At 36.5% G+C, this 17,384-nt stretch overlaps 1 protein-coding gene across 12 annotated transcripts in view; it reads right to left on the reverse strand.

The window, feature by feature from the left end:
- LOC120348790 overlaps nucleotides 1-15,921 on the reverse strand; it is a 34,703-nt gene extending 18,782 nt beyond the window's left edge. For all 12 annotated transcript variants that reach the window (XM_039444030.1, XM_039444028.1, XM_039444020.1 and 9 more), the window contains exons 1-2: nucleotides 15,767-15,921; nucleotides 8,577-8,735 (exon numbers count right to left, since the gene is read on the reverse strand). In XM_039444030.1, the coding sequence (XP_039299964.1) occupies nucleotides 8,577-8,735; nucleotides 15,767-15,901 (294 nt within the window). In that variant the 5' untranslated portion in view covers nucleotides 15,902-15,921. The remainder of the gene's footprint in view (nucleotides 1-8,576; nucleotides 8,736-15,766) is intronic.
- Nucleotides 15,922-17,384: the final 1,463 nt, after the last annotated feature.

The following is a 17,384-nucleotide window of genomic DNA, read 5'->3' on the forward strand; positions in this document are numbered from 1 at the left end:
TTGTCGTCAGAGCAGTAAAAGGGTGCACAAGGGGAGATAGGCTTTATAATCGATATAAGAAGCGAGCTCAACATAATCTCCATATGGTAGAAGATTGAAGAGAATCGGCAAAACTGGAAAGATCATGTTGAAAGGACGGAGAGCAACAGGATTCCCAGGGCAGTCATGTCGTATTCATGTGGTTGGGAGGAGAAGTGTGGGCGTATCCCGCAAAAGATGGATGTCATTGGCAGTTTCAAGTCGGAACAGGCAAATAGCCTAATCCTCGTAGGAAGACGACGACGACATCATTATAGTAGCTACAACCTAAATAATTCCCGAGACATACTTCTGTAATGAAGTTGTATTAAATTTAATGAAGTTTTCTGATTGGAGTGATGAGTAATGCAAACTCAAGAATGCATTACCATGGAGAGAAGATGACATAGTTGAGACGATACTGTATCATATTGTGTTGATACTGTATCATGCGTGGTGATACTGTTTCATTTTGTGGTGATATTGTATCATTCATGGTGATACCATAGAGAAAAGATAGCATAAGAAGATAAACCATGGTATTGGTCGTTTATGTTCCAAATTTCAAGCCGATTACTGTCGACTACTGTCTATTATTACTGTTTTGGCCGGTTGAGAATGCAAGAACGGCACAGAATGAGAGATTACCAATCAAATAATTTCATGAAAAAGAAGTAAGTAAACTATCAGGCTGGGGTTAACAGTGAAATTTAGAACATAAACGCTCTATACCATGGGATATCTTCTTATGCTATATTTTCTCTATGTCATTACTGAACAAACCATATTGAAAATTTGTTGTGCATATTAATAATGATTACAGATTGTGAAATACATCTGGAGCCTGTTTCATAAAACCCCAGTAAAACAGGGCCTGTATTACAGGACTTATAAATTAAAATTTACAATCCTTTAAAATTATGTTTCATAAAAATAATTCTGCACTTGTAAAATCACCTGTAATAATGCACCTGTATTACAGTTCCTTTATATGAATTAATGTTTTCATTAGCCAGTGAGCCTAATATAAGATCTGTAGAAAATCTATATTATCAAATTTCTGACGATGGACAGATTGCATTTATGCAGGAAAATAAATTTGTTAATGATAAATAGTTGAGAAATTATAATAACTACTTAACTTACATAAATTATTATAACAGTTATGTTAGTAGTAATGTTTCAAAAAATGTTAATTATTAAAAATATTGTTAATAATTAAAATAATTAATTTCCTGAATATTTCCAATAACACTTTACTGAGGAAAGCTTAATCCGAACCGTTCATTATATTGATAAGTTTCCTGCATAATTTTGTATGAAATTCTATCCTTGCAAAATTCTTGGCCTACGAATAATAACATAGACATGTAGTTCACTAGAACTACTACCTTCATCCATTTTGACACGTTGCCTTTAGAACAAAATGTCACTTTTCAAGATTTTACCTACACTTGTAAAAGTTTTAGGATGGTCTAAACAATGATAAAATATTCAACAACTTATAGATCCAGTAATACAGGAAGTTTCTTTTTACGAAACACGAAAATGATAATGTCTTGTATTATTTACTTCTACAGGCAAATGACTTGTAAATTGTTTTACAGGGAAAATTGTTTAAGAAACACAAACTTTTAATTTTCACCTGTAATACACAAACTTTTCCTCTATTACAGGACTTGTAACTTTCATGAAACAGGCCCCTGGGCCTTATTTCATAATTGACCGAACGAAGTGAGGTCTAAGATTCAAGTCGACGGTTTGGCATTTCTCTTAATGTTTATATATTTATATGTTGCGCATTTACGGCGAAACGCGGTAATAGAATTTCATGAAATTTGACAGGTATGTTCCTTTTTAAATTGCGCGTCGACGTATATACAAGGTTTTTAGAAATTTTGCATTTCAAGGATGATATAAAAGGAAAAAGGAGCCTCCTTCATACGCCAATATTAGAGTAAAAATCAGACTATAGAATTATTCATCATAAATCAGCTGACAAGTGATTACACAGATGTGTGGAGAAGACAGTCTATTACTGTATTTGTATAAGGTCTATAGTTTCAATCAAAGACATTAAAGAGGTATGCATCTTTAAGCTGGGTTTACACCAAAGTTATTAACAAAATGGTTATAACTTAATCCTTATAGATTCTATTAGATTGAACGGAAGTTGACAAACACATATGTTCATCATGTGTATGATAACTTATATTCAATCTAATATAATCTAAAAGGATTGAGTTATTAACATTTTTTAAATAAATTTGGTCTAATCGCAACTTTAAGGTCTTCGGTTTCAATATTTTGTTTTGCAGTCATGGTATTATTATGCGTACCCATCAGTATCAATATTCTCACATTCGAAAAAACTAATTTAATAGGTGAATAAAAATAAACAAATGAACTAAATAATTTTTAGAAACAAATTCTAAAAAAATAATTTTCATCAGATAGAAAGATCATCACGGAACTGGATGAATTATATCATATGGAATACAAATTCAAACGTGAACTGAGTTTGTTAACATTTAAAACAGTTGACATCTGGTACTTGTGGATGAGAATACTGCGTGAGGTCTACTGTTCACTGAACTACTAGTACTTATAAGTCACGTAATACAGGAGAATCACCATTCCAATTACATGCTCAATATAGCCGATAAAATCAGCTGTTCCTGTATTACAGGACTTGTAAGTTTTTATGAAACAGGGGCCTAATTGAACTATTTTATTAGTTTTCACAACTTGATGTGAGCAACGTTTCGTTTGCTCCTATGTATTGGTCCCGAATTTAGGATAACCTAACCAGTAACATCCTATAACCTCTTAACCAGTAGGGGATTGGCTGTCGGGGAGACTGGTTGATGCAAGCGTGCAAGGGGCTTGGTTGTCGTCACCGAACCCGACATTCGACAACCAAGCTCCTCGCACGCTCACGTTTGAGTGCCAGAGTTTTCGCGAGTAAACTGACATATAGGGTATTTCATGCACTTACTCAATGGATTTTGGAACAGTCCTCAAATCACGCCTGGTTTTCCCAGTCATTCATTGCTTTCTGACGAGTTATATCACATTTTTAAGAACCAATAGTTCAAACTTATTCAAGTTCAGCTAAGGTATTGATTCATATTTTTATGGTCTTATACAAGAGCTACATTTCAAAACAACAAGCGAGTGAAACGAATTCTGTTCAGCTTTCAACGTATTTAGTTGCATCAATATATATATATATATAATATATATATATATATATATATATATATATATATATATATATATATATATATATTGTCACAAAGTGAATTTTTGTGACGGATGGAGAGCCGTCGACTAATGCATAATTTAGCGAATTTATTCTGTTTTAGAATAGGAATAGGATCGACTTCCAGATATATTTTGTTAGATTTGCAGTTGTGTACATGCACATTATCACCATCGCCGTCAACCCCTTTAAATCATCAGCAGCGGATTCATCTAACCAGATATTTCCAGATCTTGTTTACCACTCGGCTACCGAGTTGAGTCGGTATCGCTCTTCATGAAATTTCTGGAATAGAAATATTGTTTACCGGCCTAATCTACTATATGAATCAGCAGTATTGTCATCATTTGCTGCACCCTTAGCATCAGGAGCAGCTGAGTCAAAACCCCGTCACATGACCAGTGGCGTGATCGTCTTTTCAGACTCTCATTGGTCAGGAAGCTCTTTTCCCCCGGCCTCCTAATTTTCAGCGACCCGGTGCAGCTTCAAGAAGACCTGGGGAGAGAAGCAGTAGTTCGGTGAACGGGTTCGTGTACGGCTGCGTTCCGAGCGGCGCTCCCAATAGTGGTGTACTAGAGGGTTAATATTCTATTCTGTATTTTATTGAATGGAATATTGTATGTCGAATTGCCGACTGTTTTTGAAGATAGAACTTCCTGGGGGATTTTCTTTCTTGTCAGTTATTTTTCCTAAATTCGGATCACTGGGGGTGAACGAATTATCCTTGGTTTTGAAACCTGTAAGGGATCTCAAGTTTGCGCTACAAATAGTTGAGTGGGGAAATTTAGCTAGGCTCTTATAGCAGATTATTTTTGAGTACTTAATTTATAAGTCTCGACTCTGTCGCTTCACGACGTTTTAATTAAATTATAATACGGGAAGTGAGGATCGGTTCGCTATTCTCCGTATCAGTATCCACGTCGATTCAGGTAATCGTATGTCAGGACTGGTAGTCCGCGTATTTTTCCTTCTCTATAGTAAGGTGGCCTTCAGTTTAAAGAGTAATTCTTCTCCATTGAATTTTTATTCTTGTAGGGAAATCCCTGTCCTTTTTGAGAATAGTTTTACTCAATTAATTTTTATTCTTGTGGGAAAATCCCTGTTCCTTTTGAGAATAGTTTTCTCGATTAATTTTTATCCTTGTAGAGAGATTATTATCATTTATGGTAAATTTTCCTTGCTTAGTTTTCATACTATAGAGTGGCCCTGTATTTTAAATTCGCTTAGCAGTTACTGACTTGCTGTAATACCTAGTAGGAAATTCCAATCAATTCCTTGAGAACTCAGGTACAGCTTGAGTTCGTCCTTGTCGAAGTTGGTAGACTGCGACGTCCTTACTCTTTCTTTCTCTTCACTTTCCCTATTCTAAAATCCTTCTAGCTCTCAGGTACAGCTTGAGGACTTCCTCGCCGAAGTTTCTAGACTGCGGCATCCTTTCTCTTAATTCTTCCTGTGTTAAAATCCTTCCTGATCTCAGTTCCAGATTCGAGATCGTCCTAGTCGCGGGTTTTCAGACCCGCGAATCCTTTCTAAAATTCTTAGAAACCTGTCTTCTTTAATAGCAAATATTATTTGCTGGTTTTACCTGTGGAAAATTCACGAATTTTCCTGTGATCTCAGTTGCAAATTAGAGATCGATCTTGTGGTAGTCCTTAGACTGGCAATTACTTGGAAAAGTCTATTGAAATCTTTTCCTGAATTAGGAGTCTCTGACTCGATATTTTCCTTGTGGAAAATCCTGGAAAAATCCTTTCCTACCCTGACGACGACAGACTGTTGTCTTCCCGATATTATTCTACAGACTGTGTCTGTGAAAAATCTTTTCTATCCTCTCATAATAGTCGACATACTGACTATTAATTTAAAAGCGTTTCGGACGATTGAGAGTGATTCCCATACCCTTAAGGGCAGTCACAGATTGGCCCTTAATAACCGGCGCGCAGTCATCAGATTAGCGCGGAAATCCTGTTTAGCAGTTTCAGAATTGCTGAAAATCCTTTCGCAGCTGCAGGCTCGCGATTCAGAAATCCTACACCTAAAACCTTATTCTCTAAATTTTAATTACCACATAATTGAAATTGATATACTGTATTTAGCTAGCAGGTCCAGCTTGCTGAGAGCTAGAGCGCAATTCTCAGATTGCGGATTTTTGAGCAGATATTTATTTGCTGTAGAGAATAATAATCTTATTATTGATTCTCTGTTCCCTATACCCTATACCGTATACCTCATACCCTGCACCCTATTCTCTATAGCTTACACCCTATACCGTGCCCTATTTAACTACATCTTAAATACTACTAATAACTCCATAGTTCCGTCATACCTTTACCCCATAGCTCTCACCTTAAACCCCATAGAAAAACCACATCCCGGGCTTGCAGGTACAGCTTGCTCGCCGTCAATTCGCAGTTGGTTCAGATTGCGTACTACCTTTATAAATAGAATTATTGGTAGGGATCTGATAGTCAGATCCGTCTCCTTGTATAGGGTTATCTTCATCTCCCTTAACACCCACCCTGTATTCCAAAGGCCGAGGGCCGAATCGGCCAGCAACGGCACGGGCAAACACTCTTCCCCTGAAAGTAAAAATCTCGCGAAAGAAGCAGAGGGTAAAGAAATAGGATAGAGGGAGAAGTGTAGGTCCGGTATCTCCACCTGTCAGTACGGCTACTGACCCCGACCCATATCCGACTGTAGCTAGTCCGCGTTGTAGCAATACTTCGCAATTATTAGGATACCTAGAGGGTGGAATAGGTCATGCTAATAAAACTGACGTCTCCCATCGTGGGGCTAAGACGTCTGGCGCCCAAGAAAATCGCGAAGAGGGTTTAGGTGAATCCCAATCCGCGATGAGTGTACACGGAGAAGAGACTACTCATCAGGATGATGAAGTCGTACAGGCGGTCCGCCGGGAGGACCTCGCGGAACGCGAAGCCGACCCCAGAGTGTCGTGGGTGTATCGGCTGAATAAGGAGGAAGCGGTCGGCTACCTAGAGAGTCTCGGCCTGTCGGCAGCGGGGACTGTGAAGGAGCTGAGGAGGCGGATGGTCGAGCACCTTCGATCCCGGACCGCTGCTGCCTCTCAACCAGGTACAGAGTCGGCACTGTCCCGCTCTTCAGGCACGTATAGTCAGGGAGAAGTCTGCGACAAGGTAAGAAGTTGGAATTTACATTTTGATGGTGTATCGGATGCTCCCAGTTTCATCGAGAGGCTCGCGGAACTCCAGGGCGCATATGGGATCTCTGGGGAGCAATCTCTTATAGCCCTGCCGGAGCTGATGGAGGGAGGGGCCCTACTTTGGATGCGGAATCGTCGCTCCCAGTGGAGGACGTGGGCTGATTTTGTAGAGGCATTTAAACTCCGTTATTATCCCCATTCTTATAGTAACGACCTTGAGAGTCAGATCATTGCAAGGAAGCAGAGGGAGGGCGAACCGGCTGATGAGTATGCCGAAGCCTTGCTTACCTTAATGAGACGGTTAGGTAGTTATGAGGGGGATAGGATGCTTCAAAGATTGTATTTAAATTTATTACCGAGGTATAAATTATATGTTCGTAGTGTAGGGGTTAAAAATGTAGATGAGTTGTTAGATGTAACCAGAGAGTATGAGGCGATTCGTGCTGAAGAGAGAAACTGGAGGTTATCTCTGAAAAGTACGAAAAGTGAAGAACAAAAACGGAGTGATTTTCAGTCTAAAGCCGCACCGAAAACGCGAGAAAATAAGGTAGGAGAAATCCAAGAGCCTAAGTGTTGGAATTGTGATAAAGTAGGGCATTGGAAGTCGAGTTGTCCCGAAATTTCTAGTTGTCAAAAGTGTAGAGAAATTTCTGATTATTGTAAATGTGTCCCACAAACCAATAAGATATCAGGAATCGCTGTAGTGAAGTCATCACGTGTTTTAGATACGAGATCAATGTTGGGGGATGAGCGCATTTTTATTGATGTAGAAATTGCAGGGCAAAAATTTATTGCACTGTTAGATATGGGAGTAGAGGTATCCTGTATTAGTGGAAAAGCTCTTAAAGTGTTAGAGCAAGTAGGGTGTGTTAGAAAAGAAAATTGTAGTCACCATGAAATATTAACCAATGGGAAGTATAATAATTTTTCCACAAAAATTATAACTAATTTAAAAGTAGAAAATATTTTAGTTTCATTTCAACCGGTAGTTGTAGAGGGGCTTTCCCACGATGTGTCATTGGGTATGTCGTTTATGAAACAGCATAATATGAGTATTCAAATGCGTGATAGAATTGTAGAGTGGGAGCCTAGTATAGTTGATAGCGGAGTAACAGGTAGCTCAAAAGGTGAAGAGATGTCTAAGTCTTGTATCTCAAAAGTTGCTACAGTAGCTAGCGAGAGACGGGAGAGTGAGAGTGATGGAGATGGGATTTATGTCCACGTAGGAGTAGGTGGAATGGATCTCAATGCTTCAATTGATACGACGACAGATAAAACATTTATCTCTTCTGAAGTAGCCAACCGTCTTGGAGTAGAGGGGGAGCCCATATTACCGGTTATCGTTTGTGGGAAAAATTATAATTGGAAGGTATCTATCACACCTAATATAAATTCGCGAATGGTTTTAGGGTTGAAAAATCTCCGTGATATGAGAGCTGTAATAGAGTTACAGCCTCATGGTATTCGCTTAAGGAGTAGGGATGATGAGGGTAAATTATCAGTTGTCTCCGGGATGGAGAAGGTAGATAAACCCCCTGTAAGAAAACTTGAAAAGTTTCCACCTATCTCTGAAGAAGCTCCTGTAAGCGGGAAAAAGGTGAAACTCCATAAAAGAGTTGAATCTATTAAACTATATCCCTGTCCTAAAAATATAGAGAAGCAGGGGAATGCTTTATATATCAAGAATAGGCAGGATAAAGTTGTGGTACGGGATGTACTGTCACGGTTTTCCTCATAGAGAGGGGGGCGAGTCGAATAGAGCTAACTCAGGTTGTAGTGTAACTCATTCAATTGAAAATCGCCGTAGCGGTAGCGAATTTAGTGGGAAAGGAGAATTGAAAACCCGATCCGAGATAAGGAGATCAGGGGTGAATGATTTTGATCACAATTCATTGTATTCCAGCTGTCAACAGTATAGGATTGCGACAAGCAACCAGGTGATGAATGGGATGTTAGTATAGGGGAAAACTCCTGGTTCTTGTAAAGGACACAGGTATTGGTTTGCCTAACTAACATACTACTTGGGAACACAATAAGCTTCGGTTGAAGTGTGGGGTTATTTGAACCTTTGGATCCTTGAATCCGTCCCTTCAAAAATCATAATCATCATACCTGTTTAAAAATTTCAGTCCTGCTTCCACATATTGGTCGAGTCGCTGGCCCAGCCTGGTAAGCTTGGCTGCGTTGGTCCATGGCTGCGTCCACACTGCGTGCCCAATCAAGGCCAGCGGTAGCCAGCGACATATCCATGATAGAAATTGAAAATATCAACTGGAATGAATACGATAAAAATCAATAACAAAATATCACAAAACTGATTAATAGTAGCAATTAGGCCTATAGCAAGTCAATCACTCAGAAAAAACAGCAAATGAGACAACAAAGCAGGAAACAGAACGCATTAGTAGAGAAGTGTGGATGAGTGGTTTGCCAGCACTGGCCTTGGTTGGCCTTCGTTGGGCTGGCCTCCGCTCGTAAAAAATCGGAGCGATAGCCAAAGAAGGCCAGCGCTGGCAAACCAGCCATCCACACATTGGCCGACGCTGGCCCACGTTGGGCCAATATGTAGGTGCGGCATAATAATATAACATTGAATCAATCAATCAATCAGCAACAGATTATCATGTTGGCACCTGCTTCCAGGAGTAGCATTGGGCAGACAGACTGAGCTGGAATACCAATAATACATCATTATGTCATAAACCATAAGTGTGGCGGACCCAAACCCACTATATTGTCTCCACCTGGACATCAGAAATAAATAGATGAGAACAAAATATGAAATTAAAACATAATAAAAAATAGAAACGAATACAAATTAAAATAGAATATGAAACAAAAATAAATACGAGGAATAATAATAGAATAAGAAAAAAATATTTGAAAACAAGAAAGAGGATTAATTGACTATTAATTTTAAAAATTTACTTGCGAAAGCTGAACTAACTACACTCACTAGAGTTTTGTAATGTCTGATAAATGTCCCTTGAAGTTTTAATATTTTTTTTATAGTCAACTTTTATTCACGAATTAAATAGTAAACAAAATGGAAGAGTGGAAAAGCGTTATTATATTGAGGGACTTTTTGCATGTTTAGGGTGTGTGCACACAGAGAGAGGTCAGCGGTCTGAGCGGTCTTAGGAGGTTTTTATCCATATCCTCTCAAGAACGCTGCAACTTGAAACATCAGGCGTTCTTGGTGAAATGAAATAAAATGAAGATATACTTCAGGAGGCAGAATTACGACTTTTTAGCACTTTCCTTTACTACTCAACCTCGATTTACTTTTGTGCACACACCCTAAATAATGAATCAATATTTTCGTTCCTGTAACATAAATTAAGAGCATTACAAGTTTTCAATAGGAAGCAATACTTTTCATTCAGTAATTAATCTATATTTTATAAGAACTATGAGTCGAAACAAGGTTATCAATATTATATGTGCAGGTTTAGTGAATTTAAAATAAAAAGGCATGCCACTTTGGTAAAAAATTGATAATGAACATTGAATGATGAAAGTATTAGAGCTGCTCTGAAGAATAGTAATTACAGCAGAATTTCGAGGTACTAGGTCAAAGCTTAGAGTTGAACTTTGGGTTTGTTCATTTACAATGGGTAGTTCCATTGTCAGTCATCATATCAGCAGTGATCATGCTATTTCGCCATTGCTTGCTACAATTTGATTAGTACAAATTGAGTTGATTCGGAACTAGCTGACTGAATCCATGAAGATTTTTTGCCTGTTCTGAAATTTTGGGCATAGCCTATCGCTTACTTTTTGTTTCACATGTCAAAAAGTTCAAAGACTGTCAGGAAGCATAATATGCTGGCAATGAAGCCAAATACAGCATAGTAAAAAGGATGCAATATAAACACATTCACACTATACACTGCTCTGCTTTTGACACTTTCACTCCACAACACTACACAACTTGAAAGTTTTTGTCCCCTTCAATTTGCGCAGCATAAGTGTGTTGTCAAGTAGGAGAACGACCTCTTCATTTTCATGCCGTTGTATCCTGTCTGCATGCTTGCGTGCGAAGCGCCCAATTTCCGATGAGACCAACTCCACCTCCAGATCTATGTGAATCTCGGCGTTTCGGATGGAGCTTGTAGTATCAACGATGTTCCTCAAACCTTTGTTCTGGAACCGTTGAGTAACATTCACATTGCTCTTGCTGGCACAGCCCCACAGCTGTATTCCATACATCCATATGGGTGTCAGGATCTGCTTGTGTTTGAATGAGATGACGATATCCTTTACTAGCCAGAGTTAGGTCTTGTTCGCCTCTGTACCACACCCATCATTCAAATTTAGTTTGATCATTGATGTAAGGTTATGTCAAGTAGCTTTTCTACAAGACAAACCGTCTGAAATAGAATTATTTCATCTTGTATCAATACCACAGAATCTCAAAAGATTCTTACTAGTAGTTCTGTGAACAGTAGACCTCACGCAGTATTCTCATCCACAAGTACCTGATTGAAACTATAGAACTTATGAAGATACAGCTATAGACTGGCTTCTCCACAAATCTGTGTAATCACTTGTCAGCTGATTTATGATAAATAATTCTATAGTCTGATTTTTACTCTAACATTGTCGTATGAAGGAGGCTCCTTTTTCCTTTTATATTATCCTTGAAATGCAAAATTTCTAAAAACGATGTATAGACGTCGACGCGCAATTAAAAAAGGAACATACCTGTCAAATTTCATGAAAAACTATTACCGCGTTTCGCCGTAAATGCGCAACATATAAACATTTAAACATTAAGAGAAATGCCAAACCGTCGACTTGAATCTTAGACCTCACTTCGCTCGGTCAATAATTATTTTTATCGTCTATCGTTGCTGAAATTGATGCTCTAATGAGACTTAGGCTTGTGCATGGATAGAATACAATATAATATGATGCATAAGAGAGATAATGATGAGAAATGGATGAACTTTAGTTTCAGGAATATTCTGAACGACTGTGGAGTGAATTTCAAGAATATAAATTGGAGTTAATTTGACTGACCATGAGTGGTCACCCTTTCAATAGGAGTACCAAGTGCAAGTCTCAAATAAAATATTTGAAAATCTGATTTGATGTGATCTGATCATAATAGCTAGAGCACGCTATGGTATACACATCTACAAAATATATTTTGAACAGGTTTCTTCCACATTTTTAATTGACTTTTAATTGAGGAAGCATTGGAAATGTAATAACTATTGATTAGTGCAGAAATGAAGCATAGAAGATGCAAGTAATAGCTTACAATTACTTTCCATTTTCTACAATGATAGGTTCAAGATGCTAATAGTTGAGAATTGCTCTATGCAAGATGGTATAACACCATTTTAATTTCAATTATCAACATTTTTATGATTTTTATGAGTGTATCTTAATTTTGAATATCTCAAGTTACCAAAGTACTGAAGGAATAATTTCAGTAGATAATTAAAATGCCATAACTGCATATTTTCATGAAATTTGGAAGAATATTCATATCAGAAAAATTTTAATATGAGATTGCATCTAATTGAGTATGGAATGATACCCTTCTTGGATCAAGCAATTCTCTTATACAATAATATGTTAATAGAAAGCATCTTTTACATAAGAAGAAGAAGGAAAATCATTAGACAATAATTCTGTCCTTACAAAATTAACAATAAATAGAGCATTGAACAGTTGTAACATGAATTGAGTAATCTATAGGTTAAGCATAGAATATGCATGTAACACAGTTTCTTTTCATTATCTTTTCTATATTAAAAACACAATTTTTGCATTCATTAGTATTTTTCTCATCATTTCTATTTCCATTTTCATTTTTTAGTATTTTTTTAAAATATATTCTATCTTTTTCATTTTTTAGTATTTTTTATTTTATTTTTTATTTGTAATTTTTTCTAGTAAATCTTTTTTATCTTTTTCCTTTTATTCTATTTTTTGTAATTTTTTATTTGTATTTTTTTCTAGTAAATCTTTTTTCGTATTTTTTATTCTATTATATTTTTTTAAATTTTTCATTTTTTTTTGTTATTTGTAATTTTTTCTAGTAAATCTTTCTTTTATTTTTTCATTGGTTTTGACAATAGCTTAAAGATGCTATGTAGTTGAATTGCTCCATGCAAAAGGGGCATTAGACCATTTTTATCCAATTATCAACATTCTGTGATTTCTATGTGTAAACTTTAAATTTTGAATAGCTCAAGTGACCAAATATTTTTGAATAGCTCAAGTACTGAAGGAATAATTTCAGTAGATAATTTATATGCCATAATTGCATAGATATTTATATGAAATTTAGAAGAACATTGTTATCAAAATGGTGTTTAAACATAAGATTGCAACTATTAGATGGTCTGATACACTTCTTGCATGAAACAATTCAATCATCTAATACAATAATAAGTTGATAAGAAGCATCTCTACAAGTAAAAATGGTAGGTGAATCAAAACAAAATGACTACCTTTACAAGATTAACAATCAAAAGTCTAATAGAGAAGCATGAAAGATGCATGTCATCCAGTGACTATAATTTCTGTAATTTCTATAAGTTTGGTATTAAATACAAAATGTACGCATTGAAGATGTGTGTGAATGTAGCACATTTACATTTTTAATTCTTTTACGAGTGAAAATTATATTCAATAGTGGCAACTTTGTAGATGTGTATAGCATAGCGAGGAGCTCAGGTTTAACTGAACTAGATAAAAATAACTATTTTCTGTTGATAGAAAAAATACATACAACTGGCAAACAGATTCCAAAGAGAGAAAACTCTGGGATTGCAAAAATGAGAGAGATCAAGTGCTTTATAAGAGCTTCTGCAAGCATTCGGTACTGCTTTTGGATGGGTGACCGCTTCAAAAATGTTTTCATCCAAGTATTCCTTGCGAATATTGTAATTATATTATACACCAAATATCGTGAATATTATTAATCCACCAACAACTCGGTGATTATTGTAAACTATCAAAAATGTAGGCTCATTCATCTCTCAACATCCCTAAGATTGACCACACACTAGCCTAAGGACCAAGACACACAAGGCGTATCTCAGAAGAGTCGGCACGGCACGACAGAAAAGGAAGCTCTTGGCTGATTCTTGATACCTCAAATCAATTATCCAATCAGAGAGCTTCCTGTCCTGTCGAGCCATGCCGACTCGTCTGAAGAACGCCTCATGTGTCTCGGCCCTAAAGGTGGCATCTGGATCTCGGTATTAACTTCTATAATATAGCTTTCTATATTTATATTCTATAGCTATTCTATATATTTAATCTTTTCAATACTACAGCTTTTACTTTCCTTGCCCTATTACCACAGGTAAGGAAAGTATTGCTTTCCAATAAAAATTAAGGTACCCCAATTTCCAAATTTCTATACGTTTCAAAGTCCACACTGAGTCCAAAAAAGCGGGTTTTGGGTATTGGACTGTGTGTATGTGTGTGAGTGTGTGTGTGTGTGTATCTGTGTACACGATATCTCATCTCCCAATTAACGAAATGACTTGAAATTTGAAACTTAAGGTACTTACAATATAAGGATCCGACACGAACAATTTCGATCAAATGCAATTCAAGATGGCGGTTAAAATGGCAAAAATGTTGTCAAAAACAGGGTTTTCCGCGATTTTATCTAAAACGGCCCAACGATTTTGATCAAATTTATAACTAAAAATGTTATGGATAAGCTCTATCAACTGCCACAATTCCCATATATGTAAAGGAGCTCCACCCCATCTATGCAAAGTTTGATTTCAGATTCCCAATTATCAGGTTTCAGATACAATTTAAACAAAAAAAATTCAAGTGGAAAAGATTGAGCATAAAAATCTCTACAATTAATGTTCAGTAACATTTTCACCTAAAATCGAAAATAAGCGCGAAGTTCGAGAAAATTAGATTATTCAATTGCAAACTGTTGATTCTATTAAATCATTCACTATGCTGAGAATAGCAGATCTCGTGTGTCTGCAGCTTTATTGTCCTGCCACCAGCTGACTCAGATCTTTGAATAGTAGACTTGAGATGCGCGTGAACACTAGCGTCAGTTTATCAATTGACGTTAAGGAAAGTTGTGTGAGTGAGCCACACCAGATTTTTTAGTATAAAGACTAATGAGCCAATTTTTACTTTCCTTGCCCTATTACCATAGGTAAGGAAAGTATTGCTTTCCGAAAAAAATTAAGGTACCCCAATTTCCAAATTTATATACGTTTCAAGGTCCCTGAGTCCAAAAAAGTGTTTTTTGGGTATTGGTCTGTGTGTGTGTGTGTGTGTGTGTGTGTGTGTGTGTGTGTATCTGTGTACACGATATACTCAGATCTTTGAATAGTAGACTTGAGATGCGCGTGAACACTAGCGTCAGTTTATCAATTAAATCGCACCCTCTAGACGTCAGATCAACGTGCAGGTCCCCATGAAGATCGCTGTTCCTGACATACTAAGGAGAATCCACATTGTTCCTCAGCACCTTGTTTTGGAATCATTGTATGTCATTGATGTTGCCAAAGTTGTAAACCATACGTCTATACTGGCTTCAATATCTGTTTGTACAGGAGTAGCCTACTTTGTTTCGGATTGAAAAGTTGGAGAATCTTCCGCTCAGCCAATAAAGATTCTTTTCAAGATCTTCTCTCTTCTTCTCGGCATGAGCCTTCAGCGAAGCTTCACGTACAAGGTCATACCCAGATACTTTGCATCATTAGCAACTTGGTTGTACCATATCCATTTTTTTGGAAAACTTGGAGCTATTTTTAAAATTCAACTATTTTTTGACAATTTAACACTTCTAGGAACTCACTAAAACACAATATTTTCTTAGAGAAGATTGCATACGGTATTTTGTTTTATTACAGTGCTGTATTTGGCTTCATTGCCAGCGTATCATGTTCCCTGGCAGTCTTCTTGCGTTAAGACAAGTAAGACAAAAAGTAAGCGATAGACTATGCCCAAGATTCTAGAATAGGCAAGAGATCTGCATGGATACAGTCAATTACTTCCGAAACAAACAGTCAACAAGTTCAGAATCAACTGAATTCGTACTGATAAAATTGTAGCAAGCATGAGCGGCTCATGCCTGTTTGGACAGAGTATGAATAGAATTATATTTATACTATTGCAGTCTCAGAGAATCAGAATGATATAAATTATTGTGTCACATAAAGTTCAATTGTACGGTATTATTCTATGGAATAGGTGCCACCTTGTTCCTGTAGCTGCGCAGCTATTAAAGAAAAAGATGTGTTTCAGACAATAATTTCAGTCAAATGATAGGTATTCAATTTATTACTAACCTCATGAATATGTGCAACTCCATCCTCTACATCAGATATGCCAGTTTCACAGGTTCTACTAATATTTGAAGATCCAACAATTCCACTAGTTTTCATACTGTAACCTGAAAAAAAGAAAATATAATCAATGCTCATGTATGCAAATGGGAAAGTTTGAATGCCTATTTCAATTTAATGGATTCAGGTTCCCAGATTTTCAATAATGTTTGTGAAAAACCCTTCCTCACAATATACTCACAATTCAAAAAACTTGCTACAAAAATAATAAAGGAATAAGTTATTCAAAAGGAGACATGATGATACACTTCATCAATAAAAAACCTTCAAACTTGAGTTGCTAGGTAGGACTAAATGATTTCATTCAAAGTACCAACTGATTTAAAGTTGAACATTTTGTGGCGAAACTTCACTTTACCACCCCAGTTAGTTGGTGAAAAATTTCTGGTTGCAATCGATTTGGGATATTAGTTTGATGATGGAATAATAAAAATTTGAGTCACTCATCTGTAGTTATGGTCCAGTCAATATAGACATAAAAAAGGGGGTGTGCTTGAAATTTATATTGTAGTTCTGATTTTTGAAATATATTATTTGGGTACATAAGAGAAGTCCAGGACCAATTTCTAGATGCAAAATTTCCTTGTGCTAGATACAGGATGGCCCAAAAACCTCGTATTTTCGGCTCATTTTCCAGTTTTCAGCTATTTCTGCCAAATCTTGTAATCGGACAGAAAAATTTGTTCTCGCCTTTTTACTAGATTATGAAGTTCTGAATAAAATGAGATCATTCGGAACTCTCTATCTCTGATGAGTACTGAGTTATGATTTTTCAAAAATAAGTGAAATTTGAAGAAAAAATAAATTTTGATGAATTTTAGTTTCTGATCAATAATATCTTCCGATTGTTACCATTTGGATGTATAATTCAAAATCCCTCTGGGCGTATTTTTGTGCTCTACAATCTGAGATCAGGTTCAGTGCTCTATCTCATATACATTTCCATGTACACCTGACAACAATGCTCCTTGTATTGGGAAAAACACCTAATTTTCAGCTTCACTCATCATCACCAACCATTGATTTTTCGCACAATGACATAAGTTTATAAGATTATGTTCTATGAGAATCATCCGATAGATTCACTTCATTTCAGTATTTTCTAGTGGAGAGGCACGCTTAAGGTCACCTCAAGGATCAAAATTTCAAACCCTTATAACTTCTGATACAATGCTCAGATTTCATCGTGCTACACTTCATTCTTCTCGGCTCGTCAAGGCGGTCCAAAATCATGCATCATAAGTCAAATACGGTTGAAAAGTGGAAAATTTATTGTTGAGTGTACTGAAGCCCATATTCCAATACACAAAAAATGGCCAATTTTTATATTCAAAGCTATGTATCTCGGTAACCCCTTATTATAAAAATCATTACTTGATCTTGAAATGTACAATATAATCTCCTCTTTTACCTGTTGTGAACGATTTATGGAAAAATATTTTTGTAGTGAAATTTGATTGTTGAAAAAAATCCGGAAATTGTAGATATTTTCATCATATCAACAGTGTTGTGTATTTTTTGAAAGAAAAAATTTTCCAACCTCTCTTTGTATGAGTGAAAG

Source organism: Nilaparvata lugens, unplaced genomic scaffold (assembly GCF_014356525.2).
Source record: "Nilaparvata lugens isolate BPH unplaced genomic scaffold, ASM1435652v1 scaffold2549, whole genome shotgun sequence".
Classification (NCBI taxonomy): Eukaryota; Metazoa; Arthropoda; class Insecta; order Hemiptera; family Delphacidae; genus Nilaparvata; species Nilaparvata lugens.